Here is a 19,938-nt window from a genome sequence, read left to right as displayed (position 1 = left end):
CATTACGGGGAGGTGATGGCCTAGTACTATTATCACTAGACTATTATCACTAGATGGTGGAATTTGAATTCAATTTTTTTTAAAAACCTGGAATTAAGAATCTACTGATAACCATGAAAGCACTGTCCATGGTTGGAAAAAAACCCATCTGGCTCACTAATGTCCTTTACGGAAGAAAATCTGCCATCCATACCCAGTCTGGCCTACCTGTGACCCTAGAGCCACAGCAATATGGTTAACTCTCAACTGCCTTCCAAGGATAACATGGGAAGGGCAATAAATGCTGGCCAGCCAGCGACACCCAGGTCCCACAAATGAATAAAAATTACAGTATATGGGACAAAAACAGGCACATGGGGCTATGATGACAGATCAGCAATGATCTAATGCAATGGCAGAATGGACTCAATGACCTAATTGGCCTTCTCCTCTTCCTTTATACCTTTGATTATCCTTACCACATGGCCTTCAATAGTTCAAAGAGGTCACCCATCATCACCTTCTCAAATCTAATTAGGAATGAGCAATATATGCTGGCCTTGCATGCGATGCCTGACAATGATTAACAAAAATAAGGCTTACTGCATTAATTTTCTTTGGACAAAAAATGCAAGCAAACTTTAAAGTCTAGGTAATTTCAAACAAAGCAAAAAGATGGCCTTCAAATTCTTTAAACATGCATACGGATGCTGAAATATATATATATATATATATATTAACAACTGTATATTAAGGAACCAATTTAAAAATTGATTTAAAAATATTTTGACAAGGGAAACTGTAGCACAGAAATCTAGTTTAGGTCACTTATTTTCTCTGGCAGAGGTGATGCTGTCTAAATGCAAAGTTTACAAATTTAATATATAGCTTAATTGCTGCGGCTGCACAGATATAAACTGGGACAAATTAGTGCTGCATTGGTGGCACACAAATATTAAATCACACAGCACACCCTAATAATAACTGCTCAGGGAATATGTTATTAGAGATGAAATTAAAAACTATTTAGGGTAGCAATGGGTAAAACTGTCAATTAAATTTTCTTTAGAAATCCAAGCACTTGGCAGATTTCAAAATATAATTACAATGCAATTACAGCATGATAGTTACTGCAAGCAACATTACAATTAAACATATATCCAAATAGGAAAATGTTCCTTGAATGGTGTAGTTGGTTATTACAATTTCTGAAGTTCCCACTGTAGTACTATGTTGTACCAGAATCGTAGAATCTTTACATTGCAGAATGTGGCCATTCAACCCATTGAGTCTGCACCAATGTTCCAGGTCTTATCCCCGTAACTCCACATAGTTACCCCTACCTATCTATTTTGGACACTAAGGGGCAATTTAGCATGACCAATCAACTGAATCTGCACATCTTTGTACTGTGGGGTGAAACTGAAGCACGTGGATTAAATCCACGCAGACACTGGGAAATGTGCAAACTCCACGCACAGTCACCCATGGCCAGAATTAGCAGCTAAAATGTTTCTATGACAGTGGCATGGTGGCACAGTGCCATAGTGGTTAGCACCGCTGTCTCACAGCACCTGGCTTTAATTCTGGCCGTGGGTGACTGTGCGTGGAGTTTGCACATTCTCCCAGTATCTGCGTGGATTTACTCCACGTGCGTCAGTTTCACCCCACAGTACAAAGATGTGCAGATTCAGTTGATCGGTCATGCTAAATTGCCCCTTAGTGTCCAAAATAGATAGGTTAGGGGTTCAGGGGGGCAACTGCGTGGAGTCACAGGGATAAGGCCTGGAACGTTGCTGCAGACTCAATGGGTTGAATGGCCACATTCTGCAACGTAAAGATTCTATGATAACATTTTCTTTGCCACAAAATGCACTTGTCTATTTTCCCCCCAAAATGCATTACGAATACAATTTATTTAGTAGACTGATGGAAGATTTAGACATCTGCATTTGACCTATTTTAAAGGACAAGTATTCAGAGACAGCAAGCCATTTATGAAAAGTTTATTTTCCTCTGTCAGGGAGTTAATTTATTTGTCCTGCTTGAAGCATCTTATTGACATTAATTAAATTTTCAATTTTACTGTTGCCTATATTTTGGATAACATATCCAAGCGGCAAGTTACTAGATCTGTAGTTTGTTCAAAAAATGTTATAAGAAGCATTTATGAATTTACAATATACTATAAAGAAACAGCAAATAAATGAGGCTATGAAACACCTATAGCCACATAGGATGTATCAAGTTAGCTGTTATAATAAAACAAGCTTCCCAAACACCTTAATAAAATGAAAAACAAATATAGTTATTTAATACTAAACCAAACTGAATGCTCATGCTTTAAAATCTTGATGTGTGTTTGTTGGAAGATAATTACATTTCGGCATCTTGGCTCAATTGATTTCTTCTGCACTTTATATAAAAAATTGGCATGAATGGATTTTTTTAAACAAATAGATCATAAATTTCTCATTCATCAGAATGAAAGAATGCAAGCAGATTTTTGTTTTAAAAAAAAAATTGCCTAGTTAAAATTAATCTGGCTACAACTAATGAGTTGAATTCCATTCTTATCCAGTCAGTTCAACAGGAATAACAGCACAAAATAGGATTGAGGCTGCAATCTCCAATATCATGTGTCAAAGGACTCAGAGCAAGATGATCAATTAATACTTTTTGGATTAGCAATTTGGTTAGGTTAAGGACAGGATTTACATTCATGCACTTTTCCCAGCATACAATATCAGAAATCCATGCTGCAAAACTCCTGACACTGACTCAGCTGGTGAAGACAGTGTAGAGTAGAACCATACCAAGTAGAAGTTTCCATGTTTGCTTTCCAATCTGTTCTGCGTTTAGTCTCAGCTGGGTTAGTAATTGCAGCACAATTGGTCTTGGTGTTTTTCAACATGAAGTGAAAATCAGTCATAGTTTTCACTCCTGATTGCTACGTGCAGATCCCCTGCAAGGAAATGCCGTTGACTGGATTAAGTTCAGCTGCAATGGCCTTCTGCAGTTGACTGGACTAAAAAAACTCATCTCCAGAATAATCACTTGGGCAAGATGTAGAAGGCAGTCAGCGTGCTTGGAATTGTAGAATTTTCTTCCTTCTTCAAATGATGTATAGTCTAACTGATTGCTTCTGGAAAAACCACATGCTCAAAACTCTCAATAAAGTAGCATTAGAGATCAGCAATGTCCACTAGCTCTCACTGTTGTGCAAAGTCATTCTGGCCTGAAGCCAAACCAGAACTAGCTAGCCAATATCCCATACTGAAATAAATGCCACCAAAATACCTGCAATCTCACAAGCTAATTGAAAATGCAGTCAACCAATGTAAAGAGACAGTACAGTGAGAGGCAATTATAGTATATGAGAAATAGAAGCAAATTTCACCTGGAACTAGCATTTGAGACCCCAGACAATGGGATGGAAGTAAACAAAGTACTGATCTTTTCCACTTGCTTGGAAAGATACTGGGGACAAGACTGGACCAGGGTGTGGTGTGAGAGAGTCCCTTCAGAATAATAAACGCAAGGAGAGGGAAGGGAATGCGTTTGGAGGTGGCATCACGTAAAGCGACAGAAATATTGGACAACCATTTATTTAATATGAAAGTTGGTGGGGTGCAAAGTGAGGAGGGGGGGAACACTATCATGCTTCTGGGAAGGAGGGGAAAGGCTGAGAGGACAAGGGCAGGAAATTACATGGGCACAGCCTACAGCCCCGTCAACCATGATGGAGGGAATAAGGTAACATATTGTAAGTATGGAAAGAAACATTAAGACAGATGCAACAGAAGCAAATAAACTGGGAGAATGGAAGACAGTCCTTACAGGACACTGAGTGTAAGAAAAAGTCATTATAATCAGAAAGCCAGTTGGTGAAGGAGCATACTGGAGTTAACCTTTTTTCAGTCTTGTATTTATTTAGAATGGGACTTACAAATATATGATTTGATTTATTATTGTCACATGTATTAACATAGCGTACAGTATTGTTTCTTGCACACTACACAGACAAAACATACTGTTTATAAAGAAGGAAACGAGAGAGTGCACAATGTAGTGTTACAGTCGTAGCTAGGGTGCAGAGAAAGATCAACTAAATGCAAGGTAAGTCCATTCAAAAGTCTGACAGCAGCAGGGAAGAAGCTGTTCTTGAGAAGGTTGGTACGTGTCTTGTATCTTATTCCCAATGGAAGAAGGTAGAAGAGAATATGTCCAGGGTGTGTGGGGTCCTTGATTATGCTGGCTGCTTTTCCAAGGCAGCACGAAGTGTCAACAGAGCCAATGGATGGGAGGCTGGTTTGCACGATGCATTAGGCATTCATGGCGGTTTATAGTTCCTTGCAGTCTTGGGAAGGGCAGGAGCCATACCAAACTGTGATACAGCTGTGATGTAAGAAAGAATGCTTTCTATGGTGCATCTGTAAAAGTTGTTGAGTCACAGCTGACTTGCCAAATTTCCTTGGTCTTCTGAGAAAGTAGAGGCGTTGGTGGGCTTTCTTAACTATAGTCTCAGCACGGGGGAACGAAGACAGGTTATTGATGATCTGGACACCGAAGAACTTGAAGCTCTCGACCTTTTTTACTTCGTCCCCGTTGATGTAGATAGGGACATGTTCTCCTTTACACTTCCTGAAGTGGATGTCAATGTTTTGTTGACGTTGAGTGAGAGATTATTGTTGCCACACCAGTTCACCAGATTCTCTGTTTCATTCCCGTACTTTGTCTTGTCCTTATTTGAGACCTGACCCACAATGGTGGTGTCATCAGCAAACTTGAAAATCACATTGGAAGGGAATTTGGCCACACAGTCATAAGGAATATAGTAGGGGGTTGACAACACAGCCTTGTGGGGCACCAGTGTTGAGAATGATCGTGGAGGTGGTATTGTTATCTATCTTCACTGATTGTGGTCTATGAGTTAGGAAGTTCAGGATCCAGTGGCAGAGGGAGGTGCCCAGGCCCAGGCCACATGGTTTGGAGATGAGTTTTATGGGAATAATAGTGTTGAAGGCTGAGCTGTAGTCAATAAATATGAGTCTGACCTAGGTGTCCTTGTTATCTAGGTGTTCCACGGTTGAGTGCAGGGCCAGGGAGATGGCGTCTGCCGTGGACCTGTTTCAGTGGTAGGCAAACTGTACTAGATCCAGGTGGTCCAGGAGGCTGGAATTGATTTGTGCCATGACTAACCTTTCAAATCACTTCATAATGATGGATGTCAAGAGCCATTGGCCAATAGTCACTAAGACATGCTGCTTGGTTTTTCTTAGGTACTGGGATAATAGTCATCTTCATGAAGCAGATAGGGACTTCAGATTGTTGTAAAGAGAGGTTGAATGTCTGTGAATACCCCCCACCAACTGATCCACCCAAGGTCTGAGTGCTCATCTGGGTACCCCATCCTGGCCAGCCTCCTTCCATGGGTTGACCTTCGAGATGGCTGCTCCCTAACACAACTCAACACAATTTCAGAAGATGTCCCTTTATGTGCTGAAGGAAAAGCCCCAACAAATAGTCTCCACCTGAACATAATTCAACAATTTATATACAATTGATGTACAAAAATTAACTTTCAGAGTGGGCTTATAGTACATATTGGTTGGTACTGTTCCCAAATTAGAAATAGTGACATGCCATATTTCTAACTTTGCACATGGACTGAACTTGCATGAAAGCTTATGGAACTGTGTTTTAGTTGTTAAAATGGACACTGATGAACTATTAAGATGGCGACTGAGGAGGGTCAGGTTCTGCTTATCTATGCTTATCCAATACAAACCAACGAGCTTCCAGAAAGTTTAACTTGAGTGAGGGCCTTCCCCTGATACATACATGCAAATACAAACGTTATCTGTGGAATTCACACCTGCCACTGTTTGAAATTTACTCAAAACGTAGTATCAATAGACTCCTAGGTTCTACAGCTCTACATTTGCATTTCAACAAAAGAAAGCTGATGAGACCAATTATCCAAGTATGCAAGATCATGATCATCTATCTCCGATTGTATTGGGGTGGTTTTCGACTTCTAAACCATTCTGATTGGCTGAGTGTCAGCATTGGTTATGTGATCAAAACCAGCTTTTATCTAAAGAATCAGAGGGATCAGGTGTTATAAATAGCTAGTTAATGGTTCATTCATAGTAATATTTTGCGTATAATTTTTAGTTCTGGGAAGGGAGGCAATTTTTAGTTCTGCAAAGATTAACGTTAACTGCAGAAAATGGGAAAAAATGCAACTAACGCAGCTTGAAGACTAGCACACGTAAAAAGTTGGGGTCATATTGACTTAGATTAACAGTTAAAAAGGGAAGATCATAAAACAACAGGTGGGTTTAGTGAGCTGGAGAACTGAAGAGGTATCTATGCTGCTTGCAAATAATTGCAATCTGTATGCGTTGCTGGGGAAGTGTTCTACAGCAATGAAGAAAGCCATACTGAAAAGGTACTACTACTTGCAGGTTCCAGGCAGCAAAAGTTTTGCTATTAGCTACTTCTAAGTGGTCAGGCAAAGTCTCAGGAACCATTCAATATTTCTGTGCAGCACAAGCCCAGGAGAGCTAAGGTGGTCACTGATTCCATGCTGGAAAGGGCTGGGGCTCAAAAAGAGCCCTGGGAGCCATTTATATAATTTGGTACAGCTGTGGAGATTGGAGCTTAGTGAAATTCAAGAGCAAAGCTAGCCAGCTACAAAAGAGATTGAATTGCTCCCATGCATAGAGACTGAAATGCAGACTCAGAAATCCAGCGATCACAGTCTCAGGAAATGAGACCAAAACCCCGGGGGATGTGCATCATGGGCGTAGTCTGAGTTGACGCAGCTTTCAGGAAATTCAGAGGTTTGATCTTTGAAAGTGATTTTTTAACAAGACTGGTAGACTCTGTTTACGAATGTCTGGATGAGTTGCTCAGCCATGTTTTGGAACCCTAGATAAAATCAAATAAAACTGATCTGCAACAAAAGCTTGCAGCTGACCAACTTTACAAGCTGACTGCAAACTAGACATTCAAATCAGTTCAGATGAGTACATTAACTTAAAAACTAATTGAAAATTCCGAATGGAAAACAGTGAATGTCTAAACAATGCACAATTTCCAAATCTTTGGTATAAAATGGGATTCTCAATGATCCAATAAAACATCTCTCATACGATGGAAATAATCATGACAATAATCCAAATAGAAATAGGTTTAAACAAAGTACTGCACTGACACTATTCAGAACATGGGATTTTAATTGTTTGTGTACATTATATATAGTGTGTGGAAGATATTCAGGAAAAGGATTAATTTGGATTTTCAGGTTATTCTAAGATATATCCATAATTGTGCAGTCATACTGAAACAATAAAAAATAAGATTTCCCCTGCACCTATCTTAGCAGTTCAATACTGTATAAGCTAAGTTAACCAGGAGGTGCACAGAACATTCCAACCAAAACCGCCAAGTAAATTCTATTAAGTAAATCTAGTCAGTCAACCACAAAGCAAATTGACAAATCAGGATGGTCAGGTAATCAAACATATTTTGAATGCAAATTATGCCACGAACTAAACCCACTCCAATGTGAATGCAACAAATTTAGTTTTGATCAATTATAATTATGGAGTGTCTAGCCAAGAATATTATAATCCTCCTTAAAGTTTAACTGATAACAAAAAACAATAGTGTAGTTCCAAATCAAAAGTATACAAATATCAAGAATAAAAGCATCCCACTAATACAGGGAAGAGAAGAATTCCAATGCAGGAATTTAGACAACAAATCATCTGATCTTTTGAAAATATTTCTTCAAGTTACAAAAGGTTTGGATTGTTAAGCTTAAGACATAAGGGAAATTGATGGGATGAGAAAGGAAAGCTATTTCCACTGGTTGGAGAATTCAGGATGAGGGGCATCGTTTAAAAATTAGAGCCAAGCCTTTCAGGAGTGAAGTTAGGTAGTAATTAAGTGATAGAAGTTGAAATTCTTTTTCACAAAGAACAATTCTAATGTGTTCCTTTTTCATTTCAAATCCTATTCATTTAAAACATCCCAAAGGATATGGATCAAGATTGGGTATTTAAAGTTAGCTCACCAATAGTAATGATCTCATGAAATAACTATACAGGAGCAAAAGACTAAATAGTCCACTTCTGTCCTTATGTTTCCATAACTGACAGGTTTAAAATAAGAATTTAAATCAGAATTAAAATTTGACTCAATTACCCTAACATACTCCTGGCTGGTCTCCCACATTCTATCCTCAGTAAATTTGAAGCCATCTGTAATTCTATCACTCCAAACCCACCACAAGCCCATTTATTCATCACCCATATGCTCCTGGGTTACACTGCGAAACAAGTTTACACTATCAATTAAACAAGTATTTTATTTTAAAATTCTCATCCCTGCTGTCAAATCCTGCATCCCCAGGGGGCTCGCCCCCATCTCTATAATCTCATTCAACTTCACAACTCAAGATATCAGTGCTCCTCTAATTCTGACCAAGGATCCTTGATGTTAATTGCCTCATCATTGGGGGTCATTCTTCAATTACCTGGACTTGAAGCTCTGAAATTCTCCCCTAAACACTCAAGACACCACCATCTCTTTTTCCTCTTTGAAGACGCTCGTTAGAATTCATTTCTTTGATCAGGTTTGGACACATAGTTGAACTTGGAATGTTTTACATGGTAAGTACTATATAAATGCTTGTTGTTTTTGTAGAAAAACAATGCTAATGGATTGCTGCTGAAGCTTTGTCACATTAATTAACATGCATGATCACTTGCCACAACATTATCCTTCAACATCCCAAAACATTCCATTCCAAAACTACAGCACTGTTTATATCTTGAAATTATTAAAATACCACAAAATCAATGTTTGGTCCAGCATTTACAAACGTTAAGTTGCTTCAGTCAGTTGTACGTTTTTCATTCATGGAGAAACTAAGTTGCTGTTTTAATTTAAACAACGCTGTTTCTAACAATTATGCTCTTTGTAGTTACCAAACAAGTTAAATGTTCATTATTGATCTCACCATTTAATTAATTTGGAAACAACAACTAATTTTTCTGGCACACAAAGGGTACTTAAGGTTTTTTGGTCCCTTAAATCGAAGTTGAGATTCATAGCAGCTGCACATAAACACAATTTTTAATTTGTTTACAAGATTTCTAACCATACTTCTTCAAATCATTTTCCCAACTTCTTTTTCTGGAATCTAAGTAGTTCATTTTACAGCTATTTCAAAAACAAAAGAATGCGTGCAAAACTAAAACTCCACTTTGGATTGATGCATCTGTGCAGACTCAATGGAACTCTTCCGCACTGTATGATTCTATGATTCTACAGGCAAATGAGGTTTACTTAGAAAGTTTGGGTCTTCTTGGTATTACAATTCCGACTGAGACTAATAACTTAAAAAGGGATGAATTTTCCAGCAATTGATGGAAATAACTGAAAGACAAGATGTAATGTTTTAAGACTTTTACTCCAATAAAATAAAACAAACTTCTATTGAATATTATTTAATGGGCAATTGATGCAACAAACTAAAGACAAGGTATTTCCGCATTGACTAATGCGATCGAGATACATCTTTCAGATTTTTTCATTGTGCATTTTTGACAGATACATACAACATAACAGAATAAGAACTAGGAGCAGGAGCAACCATCTGGCCCTTCAACCTGCTCTGCATTCAACAAGATCATGGCTGATCTTTTTGTGGACTCAGCTCCACTTACCCGCCCACTCACCATAACCCTTAATTCCTTGACTGTTCAAAAATTTATCTATCCTTGCCATAAAAACATTCAATGAGGTAGCTTCAACTGCTTCACTGGGCAGGAATTCCACAGATTCACAACTCTGTGTGAACAAGTTCTTCCTCAACTCAATCCTAAATCTGCTCCCCCTTATTTTGAGGCCATGCCCCACAGTTCTAGTTTCACCTGCCAGTGGAAACAACTTCCCTGCTTCTATTTTATCTATTAACTTCATAATCTTACATGTTTCTGTAAGATCTCCCCTCATTCTTCTAAATTCCAACGAGTATATCCCCCATCTACTCGGTGTCTCCAACCCTCTCAACTCCAGAATAAACCTAATGAATCTCCTCTGCACCCCCTCCAGTGCCAGTATATCCCTTCTCAAGCAAGGAGACCAAAACTATACACAGCACTCCAGGTGTGGCCTCACCAACACCCTATACAGCTGCAACATAATCTTGTTATTTTTAAACTCTATTCCTCTAGCAACAAAATTTAATCCATTGATTGCATTATTTTTAGAAAACCTACAGAAGAAAGAAAACCAGATGCATACACAGAGGAACTATTTTTCTTTTTGCACTCCGAATTTAAGAAAGCAGTTCCTGAAAATAGTCGATCTGAAGAACTAGCTTCAATGTGCAATATCTAACAATTCTCCAAAGTAATGTATGCACCATACAGTACTAAAGAAAATTGCTATCTAAAATTGAAAATATGTGATTCAGCTATTTTAACTTTACAATTCCACTAACAGCTAATAACTGAAGTAAATTATAAACAACTTCTCCACATTACAAATGTTCAAAAGTCAAAATCAAATACTCAAACCAATGCAGAAAATATCTATTCTGAAAAGTATCTATGAAGTCTAAGGTTACCCTAACATATCTCTAGTACAACATATATTCGTTTGCAAATAGAATCACAACATTCTAAGTTCCCAAAACAACATAAATGGAATAATCAAAGATATTATTTTAATTCTTCCCAAACACCAAGAACATTATTCTTTAACATTCAATTTTCATTCATCCAAATCTTATCTACATTGCCATAAAACCTTTGATACAAATAATGCTATGGTTTGATTACAGATTTCTATTTTTCCCCCATAACATGCAAGCTTATTAATTCAATAACATCCCTCACATGTATTAACTGTATAATGCTTTAAATAAATATCTGGGTAGGGGTGGAAAGGGATGAATCATAGATGAAGTAATATTAAAGTGTCAGGAACCACGTATAAATTTTAATATTTAGTTTATATTTGTATTTGTGTGTTATGAAAGGTAAACCATGACTCTAGTTTCATTTAGTGTTTTTTATAAGCTTGGTGCCAGGAAGTCTGGAGACCATGTTTGTATGCATGCATTCTTAGTCTGACTTTACAACCCTTGAGGGAAAAAGGGGTTAGTGGTTTAGTGAATTGAACAGGGAAAAGCAACATTGAAAAAACTGTGTTGTTGCTTTGTGACAGAGATCCAGGGACACACAAAGACACGGAGACAAAAAGACAGTTTAGTCAGTGTGAATGCCAGAGACAGTGGAGGCAGGAGTTCTAAACGCTCAAGAAAGACTACTTTAGAGAACCCACGTGTTTTCTCCGAAGTTGAATTAATAGTGAGTTGGGATTGTGGTTTTTGGGTGTCTTAGGAAGAGATGCCACCTGCGGAAAAGCATGTAGTGCATACTGAGAAATCCACTGGAAGGAAAACAGTTTGCAACTGAGCCAGCCCAAGCAGGTGGCCTTGGTGTTGAGTTAGTGGCAAACCTTCAGTGAGGTTTTGAGTCCACAAGGATATGGCTGGAATAAACAGGACAGAGAGTTTGAAGCATTTTCTGGTGCTTGCATTGAAATCTATCCAACCTTTGTGTCTAGTGCAAGGCAGTTCATTTTCATTGCTTCATAAAAGTTTTATTCTTTGTGTTAACTACACTGGCAGAATCTTGTGAATGCATTCAGTAACTGACTTCCACAATTTCTGAAAAAAACAAAGTTAGGATCTGTTGAGCAAGGTTTCACTCTGGGATTTGACTTGTCTAGCATTATCAGCTGGATCACAAACGTTAACAAGTGGAAACTTAAGAGGCAAAATTGCTTTTGATTCTTTGCCTATAATGATCCTTAAAAATAACTGAATATTCCCTGACTGCCCTGAGTTAGCTACTTTTAGCCAGGTTAGAAACTGGGGATCATAACTGATCCATGGCCTTGAGGAAAGGGAGAGTCCACAATGGTTTACACATCTGATCCATATATGTCCAGTACATCTAAAATCATTTTTGTTTACGGATGCTATGGGTTTCAGTTGTAATGTACCACGTCATCATCAACATACATTATCATGATTCCAACATGGATAATGACCAACTGGATGAAACAGTAGAGGATAATTAGAACCTGTAAAACTGAAGTCCAGTACCTTCAAAGGGGATAATGAATTGGTGAGGAAATAAAATCGACCTGAAGTACACTGTTCCCTGAGGCTACATAGAGGAGAGCAGATTTACATTGAACAGTGATAAAAGGGCAGTCACTGATCAGGAGAGATATGGAGTCCTGGTGAAAGATTCCCCCTCAAGGGGTAGAAAGTTTCATCAGTCTGTAGGAAGTTAACCAGTACATCATCCAAGCATCTCTTAACCTTAATAACTAGAAAGTGGGTGGCATCCGGAGGAAGCTAAGAGCTCAAATAGTTACATACAGGCAAGCAAAGAGGTTCATTTAATGTTGACACACAACCAATGAATCATAAGTATTGCACAGCTAAATAAAAATAAACATCCATCTGAAGTAAAACTAGTTAAATAACTGAAGGAGCCATGCAAAAGTAAACATTCTTAACTATGCTTGTTATTTCTGGCACTGAGAAAACTTAGAAGGCAAAAGGCTGAATAGCGTTAAAGATGATTTATGGAGAGTATTTACAGTATCAAGGAACCAGCATTGTTACAAAAGGTAAACTCCGTCCCTTATATTGTGAATTACTCTTTCACATGGTCGTTTGTTTGTCATAAGAACCCTTCAGCTCCCCTTTTTGCTTCTCAGGGCAAGTCAACTACAGGTAGGCAATTATTGATCAGTACAACTGTTTCCTACAACAATTTGAATTTACATAGCACCTAGGCTGATGCCGGAGTTGAGGGGATTGAGCTATGAGGAGAGGCTGAATAAACTAGGCTTGTACTCGTTAGAGTTTAGAAGAATGAGGGGAGATCTCATTGAGACGTATAAGATGATGAATGGGATGGATAGGATAGAGGTGGAGAGACTCTTCCCGCTCAAAAAAGACAGTAGGACTAGGGGGCACAGCCTCAAGATAAAGGGGAGGCGGTTTAGAACGGAGTTGAGGAGGAACTTCTTCACTCAAAGGGTGGTGAATCTCTGGAATTCTCTGCCCGTTGAAGTGGTGGAGGCTGCCTCGCTAAATATTTTTAAGAAGCGGGTTGATGGGTTCTTGATAAGAGAGGGGATTAAGGGTTATGGGGAGAGGGCGGGAAAGTGGAACTGAGCCACAACAGATCAGCCATGATCTTATTGAATGGCGGGGCAGGCTCGAAGGGCTAGATGGCCTACTCCTGCTCCTATTTCTTATGTTCTTATGTTCTTTAACATAACAAAATGCCCCAAGACTCTTTACAGGGATGTTATCAAATAAAGTTTGACACTGAGTCATTATAAGAAAGTATTAGGACAGATGACAAAAAGCTTGGTCAAAGAGGTAATTTACAAGGATTATCTTAAACAAGCAATGTGTGTGTGTGTGTGTGTGTGTGTGTGTGTGTGTGTGTGTGTGTGTGTGTGTGTGTGTGTGTGTGTGCGTGCGTGCGCGGGCAGAGCAAGAACTGGAAGAGAACTGAAGACTGCAATGCTACAAGTTATAGGGATAGTAGCAAGTAAAGCCATGAAGGGATTTGAAAAGAAAATTAGTATTTTTGTGATTGTTCAGATGCTGATGTTGGACTGGGGTAGGCACAGTAAGAAGTCTCAACACCAGTTTAAAGTCTAACAGGTTTACTTGGAATCATGACTTTTCGGAGCGCTGCTCCTTCATCAGGGGAGTGCCTCCAAAAGCTCATGATTCCAAATAAACCTGTTGGACTTCAACCTGGTGTTGGGGGCCTTCTTACTGAGTATTTTTGTGGTGTTGATCAGATGAAAGACAACAAAGGTCGACAAGACAAGGGTGATAAATGAATAGAATTTGGAATTAGGACAAGTGAAGCAAAGTTTTGGATGACCTCATGTTTATGGAGGGTAGTGCAGCAGGCTGGCCAATTCTTGGTGATGAAATAGTCAAGTCTAGAGATACCAAAGGCATGGATGAGAGTTCAATAGATGAAATGAAGCAAGGGTGATGACAGGCAATGCTACTGAGATGGAAATAAACAACCTGAACAATGGTATAGATATATGGTCATCAGACCATCTTAGGGTCAAATACAATAGGTAGTGAACAGTCTGATTCAGTCTCAAAATAGACAAGAGGGATGGAATCAGTGGCTACAGGAACAGATAATGTGCCAGAGATCAAAGGCAGTGGGACTTCAGCCTTTCTAATATTTAGTTGCAAGAAATTTCTGCTCATCTAGTTGGACGTCATGAAAACACATGGAAGTTGACACTGTTTTGAATAACACTGCCGAGGGGCAACAGGTAAATGAGGGGCAAGGCAAGAAAGATGATGATTGGGAGCAGACAACAGTTAACTGACGCTGTAAGTGGTAAGTTGTCTGCTGTATATTGGTTCTATAAATACTGAACTGTTTATGTGACAATCAAATGGGTGGGAAGGAAGACGACAGACAGAATAAGACGTTCAAGGGTGGAGAATGAAAGAGCCTGATACTTAGGATGAGAAAGGAAACGAACAACGTGGGTGAATAAAAAGTTCTTACAATGCAGAAACAAGGGAATTGTTGCTGTTTATCATATTTAACTTGAAAACATGCACCGTTACATGGGATGAATCTGCAGAGTGTTAACATTATTTTTGTAGCCACTTAATAAAAAATGTTACAAAATGGTGCTTGAACGATCAGAATTAATAAGATTTACCAAAATATATCATATTCCAAAGGATAGTTTTACATAGCCATACATACCAATATCATATGCTAGGAAATCAGCAGAAAAACATTTTGCTCCGTTGCTCAGAGATGTGTCATTATGGGTGTTCCCTCCAAAAATGAGCATCGCCCCACTGATGATGACAGCTGAATGTAGATAACGAGCAAATCCACTTTCCTTGAGGATCGTCCTAAGTTTTTTTTAAGGAAAGGAAAATAGGACATTTTACTAGAAAACTATAGAATATGCAAATTATAGAAAGTACCAAAATATGACCATGAAGCTTTAAAAATAATTGTGTTATTTAGAGATCTATAGATTCAATAGTAAATTTCACTGGTAAATAAATTTAAATGCCTCAACAAGGTTGAGAAGTGGTTTCGTAGTCAAGGCTGGCATTTGTTGCTCTGTGTTCCAAGGTGGCAGTGGTGGACTTTCTCCCATTTGACACTATACCACTTTAAATGACAATTAGGCTTGAATCACAGACTAGGCAAGGACAGCAGACATATAGGACATTATGATCCAGTTGGATTTTAATGAATATCTGATAGCTTCATGATTATATTTACTACTACCATCTTTGCATTTTAGATTTTATAAACCAAATCCAGCTTCTTAAACTGCCATGGTGGGATTTGAACTTACACTCTCTGGATTGTTAATTCAGGAAGAATACTGAACAACAGCACAGGTTAATAGGTTTACTTTCACAAATGTTATTCACATTTTCTGTCACCAAACTGAATGAACATATTGAACAGTATGTGCTGAAATAACTGAAGCACATGTTTGGCTCAAGTAAAACTGGATCAATTCCTGAAATTCTTCGCTAATATTTTTTCACAAATGCTCACACATTAATATATCGACTGGAAACTTTACTAAAGGTCAACCATCATAATTGGGTAAACTTTAACTTAAATTGGAGTAAAACTAACAATTAGTGAGAAAAGAAATACAACACCTTGAGCATTTTTATTTTATTTTTATTTTCTATGCAAACACACAGGTGAATGTATTTACTTCTTTGTAGTTGCAGTCTTTTATCAGTCATAACACTGTCTTGGAATGAAGAGGGTAAAGCCCCACTTTTAACTAATAATCTAGACTAACATTTCACTGCAGAACTGTGCAAGTGCTGCACAGTCGGAGTGATGGACTTTTGAATATGGAGTGAATTCATGTCTTCCCTCTGAAATGGGCATAATGAATCTCAAAGCATATTTGAAGAGGCTGGAAGGTTCTCCATTGTGCTGGGTAACACATATCCCTTAAGCAATAGTGCTAACCACAAATTATCAGGAGAAATAGTTGCATAGTGGTAATGTTAATGGATTGGTTATCCAGACGCCCAGGCTAATGCTCTGGGGACATGGGTTCCTAATCTACCCCACAGCTGATCAAATTTAATACAATAAATCTGGAATTGTAAATCTAGTCTCAGTAATAGTGACCATGGCAACCATCAATGATTGTTCCAAAAATCCATCAGGTTCACGAATACTATTTAGGGAAAGAAGTCTGCCATCCTTACTAGGTCTGGCCTACATGCGTCTTCAAACACAAAATAACGTGGTTGACTTTTAACTGGCCCACAAAATGGCCTAAAACACCACTCAGTTCAAGGGTAATTAGAGACAGGCAAAAAAAAGGCCTTCCCATGAAAGATTAAAACCAAAAGAATCTGCTTATTTATCTCACTTTTGAGACATGTCGCTGTGCCCAGATTGCTTCTCATTTTGTCTGTGACACAGTGATTATACTTGAAAAATATTTCACCAGCTTTGGAGCACCTTGGAAGATTCCAACAACATGAAGCGTGTTATGTGAATGCAATTGCTGTTTTTACTAACAATATCCATTGAAATAAGTCAGAATTGGCACAATTGGAAGCATCATATACATGGGGAAAAATCAGACTCTCTCAACTCTTTCCTCCAAAAAGTTGATCTGAAAACAAGTTAAAACATTAGAACTAGGTTTTTATCAATCAACCTGCTTTATAGCTTCAATGCATAACTTGATATGCATTGTGTCACACCAGAGAGATGCACAGGAAGTCTCCAATCACAAACGCATATTTAGAAGGCAGAGAACACGAACAGCGAAAAAAAACTGGTGTAAGCTGATCCACATTTACATTTCTCACTACGTTTTTTGTTACTTTGAAATGTAGGTTTTTTTAATTGATCTCCCTATGGACCATGCTTGTTTAATCTTAAATGGTGATGACAATCATTACACAATCTAGTATTGTGTCCATTAATCTGGCAATTGTAACTATGAGCCACTTTTAGAATCTGATTAACATTCGAGAAGGAATGGATCTGGAAGTGAAGTCTCCATAATGTGTGCAATTGATAATTTCTTTAGGCAATGATCTTAAATGGAACTTTAGTGTACAAGTTTTCTGTCTGTACGAAGTTTGCAAGTTCTCCTCGTGTCTGCATGGGTTTCCTCCCACTGTTTAAAAGATGTGCGGGTTAGGTGGATTGGCCATGCTAAATTGGCCCTTTGTGATAGGGGGACTAGCAGGGTAAAATACATGGGGTTATGGGGAAAGAGTGGAATTATTGTCAATGCAGGCTTCATGGGCCGAATAGCCTTCTTCTGCACTGTAGGGAATCTATGATTCTATTATCTAGTATATCCCCTAAACTAAGAATACTTGTCAATAAATCACAGCATTTAGATCTTAGTCGAGGCCAGTAACTTTAAAAAATGCAAGAACGAAACCACAAGATGTCATAAATAATTTTTGAGCATTGTTGAAAAAAGACATTTGGATGAAGCTTTTCACTTATCACTCATCAGGACAATTCCAAGAATACCAATGTTCGGGCAAACAACAGCTTTACATTTTATGAGAAGAGGATGCTGATTTGTTGGGTCAGTGGACTGACAGTAAGAGACATTGCCAGGGAGAATTCACCAGTTGATAGTGACTGACAGTTAATGACTTAACATTATTTGAAATTTAAACCAAGCACCTCAACACTGATTTGTCAATGCATTGGACTAGACCAACACATGGCTATCAAATATTTGTTTAGCTGGATATGAAGACACTCACAAGACTGCCAAATTTCAAGGAGAACAACAATCTACATTAATTTATACGCTGGGACCTGTCCCCTGGAGGCAAAAGGTCCGGACACTGCACCTTTATTGAACAGAAAAAGCATGAGAGCCAATAGCTCTCTGGGGCATGTGCCATGGTAATGTCTCAATCATTAAGAGCCAATTTGCCAGCCAATCAGCAGTCACTTTCTCATGCTGTATAAAATATTGTCCCATTTTATGTTTGGCATTCTTGTATCTGTTCTGATTAGTGCAAGATATAAAGCTTCAACAAAACTATCTCTTTGTTAATTTCTTCTTTTGGATCTTGCCTCTACCATCAGGCTGCCTGGACTGTACCATTGGACTCATCGGGTGGGATTTTACAGCCTTGCTCAGGTGAGACCGGAAATTCCTACCCGAGGTCAACAGAGATTTCCTTCGTTAGACCCTCATTCCACACCGATTCCGGGTCAGGCGAGGTGGTAGTGTTCTGGCCATCATCTATTGAGCTGTGATGGCTCTCCTTCTACATAGCTTCAACCAGAAGTTTAATTTTCCAATCTCAGTTTCAGTCTTAGTTTCCTTAGAAACTGGGAGCACCAGTTTCTCTTTCCAATTTGGGTCTACGTCAAATCAAACTTTAAAACTTGGTCAACCACCATAAGTCTACAAACTAAAATTGCACACATAGATGGTTTTCCTAAGAGGGATGTTTTGTGTTTGTTTCAAATTGAACACGTTTTTCCATTTGGGGAATAGCACAGGATTGTCAGAAGGACTAGCAGGCGGGTTACCACCCCGTTCAAACCATTTTCATTAATACTTTTTCCAAGGCAATAAAGTACTGAAATGAGTCCTACATCTGAAGCTTCTGGTCCTTGTATGGGGGCACTATCCATCGAGTCTCAAGACTTTTGGAAAAAAGGATTAAAGATCAAAATTAGATGAAAGGTCACAGATGCTGAAAGGTTGGTTGCAATTTTACTAGGTCATTGAAAATAGGCTGGGAAGCAGGAATGCTGGCAAAATGGCATAGAAATTTTAGTGGTGGCTTTGCTGAGGTTGCTGAGCTAATGATCCAGTGAGTGGACTGGCAGCCCTTGGAGACAGGACTCCATGTTTAATCTGGATGACAGCCCCAGCAGTAGGCACTTAATTGGCCACCACTAGGAATACATCTCCATGGGTCCCAGAACCCACTTACACAAGGTCATTTCCTGCTTTCAATTCCAGCAATGGGACTGTTCTGCTGAAATTCAGCTCTTTAACTCTTCTTCTCGCTTCACATCTGCAATTTTAGAAGGCCAACGAAAACAGTTACTGCAAAATCCATCTTATTTTGGTATTTTTAGGTAGTCAGCCATACCATGATGGATTTATTCTGTCATACATAACTTAATATCTCACATGAGCATCTACAAGCTACACTAAAAACATTCTGAATAGTGACCTCCTTCACCCTAAAGTATAAGCCAAAAGAATCTCTGTATGAAGTATTCTCTACAAATTATTTTCCCAACATTCTCAACTCTGTTTTCCTCATACTATGCCCCATCTTCAACCATGTTGCACTAGTACTAGCTACTAGAATGTCAGACAGCAGCTTGGGATGATTTGCCTTCCAGAAGCAGAAGCTAAGCAACAAAATAATGTTTTCCTGTGGACTTTCAAAATTACATGAAAAGGTCAGCCCCACAAGGAGAGTGTATACAAAAAAATTTTTAGAAACATGCAGCCACTGTATAACCTTATCCTGGAGCATTCATGAAGGGCAAAAACAAAATGTTCTGGACTTAAAGTTAACCAGAAGACCACAAATTAATGCCTAATGTTTGGCAATTTATAGGTCCAAAGCATCTGAAACATGAAATACATCTAACTGCAACTGGCAGCATGTCCTTGATTCAGATCCTTCGAAACCTTCCAATAATTCTTTAGGAATCATTCAACCTTCAGAAGTACACCTTGTACTTTGCTCTCAGTTTGAAGGAGTTGCAAACTCTTGCAGTGGATGAACAAAGTCACAATCTGCAATCTCATACATGG

At 38.6% G+C, this 19,938-nt stretch overlaps 1 protein-coding gene across 3 annotated transcripts in view; it reads right to left on the bottom strand.

The window, feature by feature from the left end:
• atrnl1b (attractin-like 1b) overlaps window positions 1-19,938 on the bottom strand; it is an 883,775-nt gene that overhangs the window by 688,882 nt on the left and 174,955 nt on the right. For all 3 annotated transcript variants that reach the window (XM_080205830.1, XM_080205831.1, XM_080205832.1), the window contains one exon: window positions 14,862-15,016. In XM_080205830.1, coding sequence (XP_080061956.1) covers window positions 14,862-15,016 — 155 coding nt within the window. The remainder of the gene's footprint in view (window positions 1-14,861; window positions 15,017-19,938) is intronic.

The sequence above is a fragment of the Carcharhinus amblyrhynchos genome, chromosome 17 (genome assembly GCF_965287045.1).
Source record: "Carcharhinus amblyrhynchos chromosome 17, sCarAmb.v2.hapA, whole genome shotgun sequence".
NCBI classification, from domain to species: domain Eukaryota; kingdom Metazoa; phylum Chordata; class Chondrichthyes; order Carcharhiniformes; family Carcharhinidae; genus Carcharhinus; species Carcharhinus amblyrhynchos.
The sequence above is the reverse complement of the archived record's forward strand: the minus strand, read 5'-3'. Positions and strand labels throughout refer to the sequence as shown.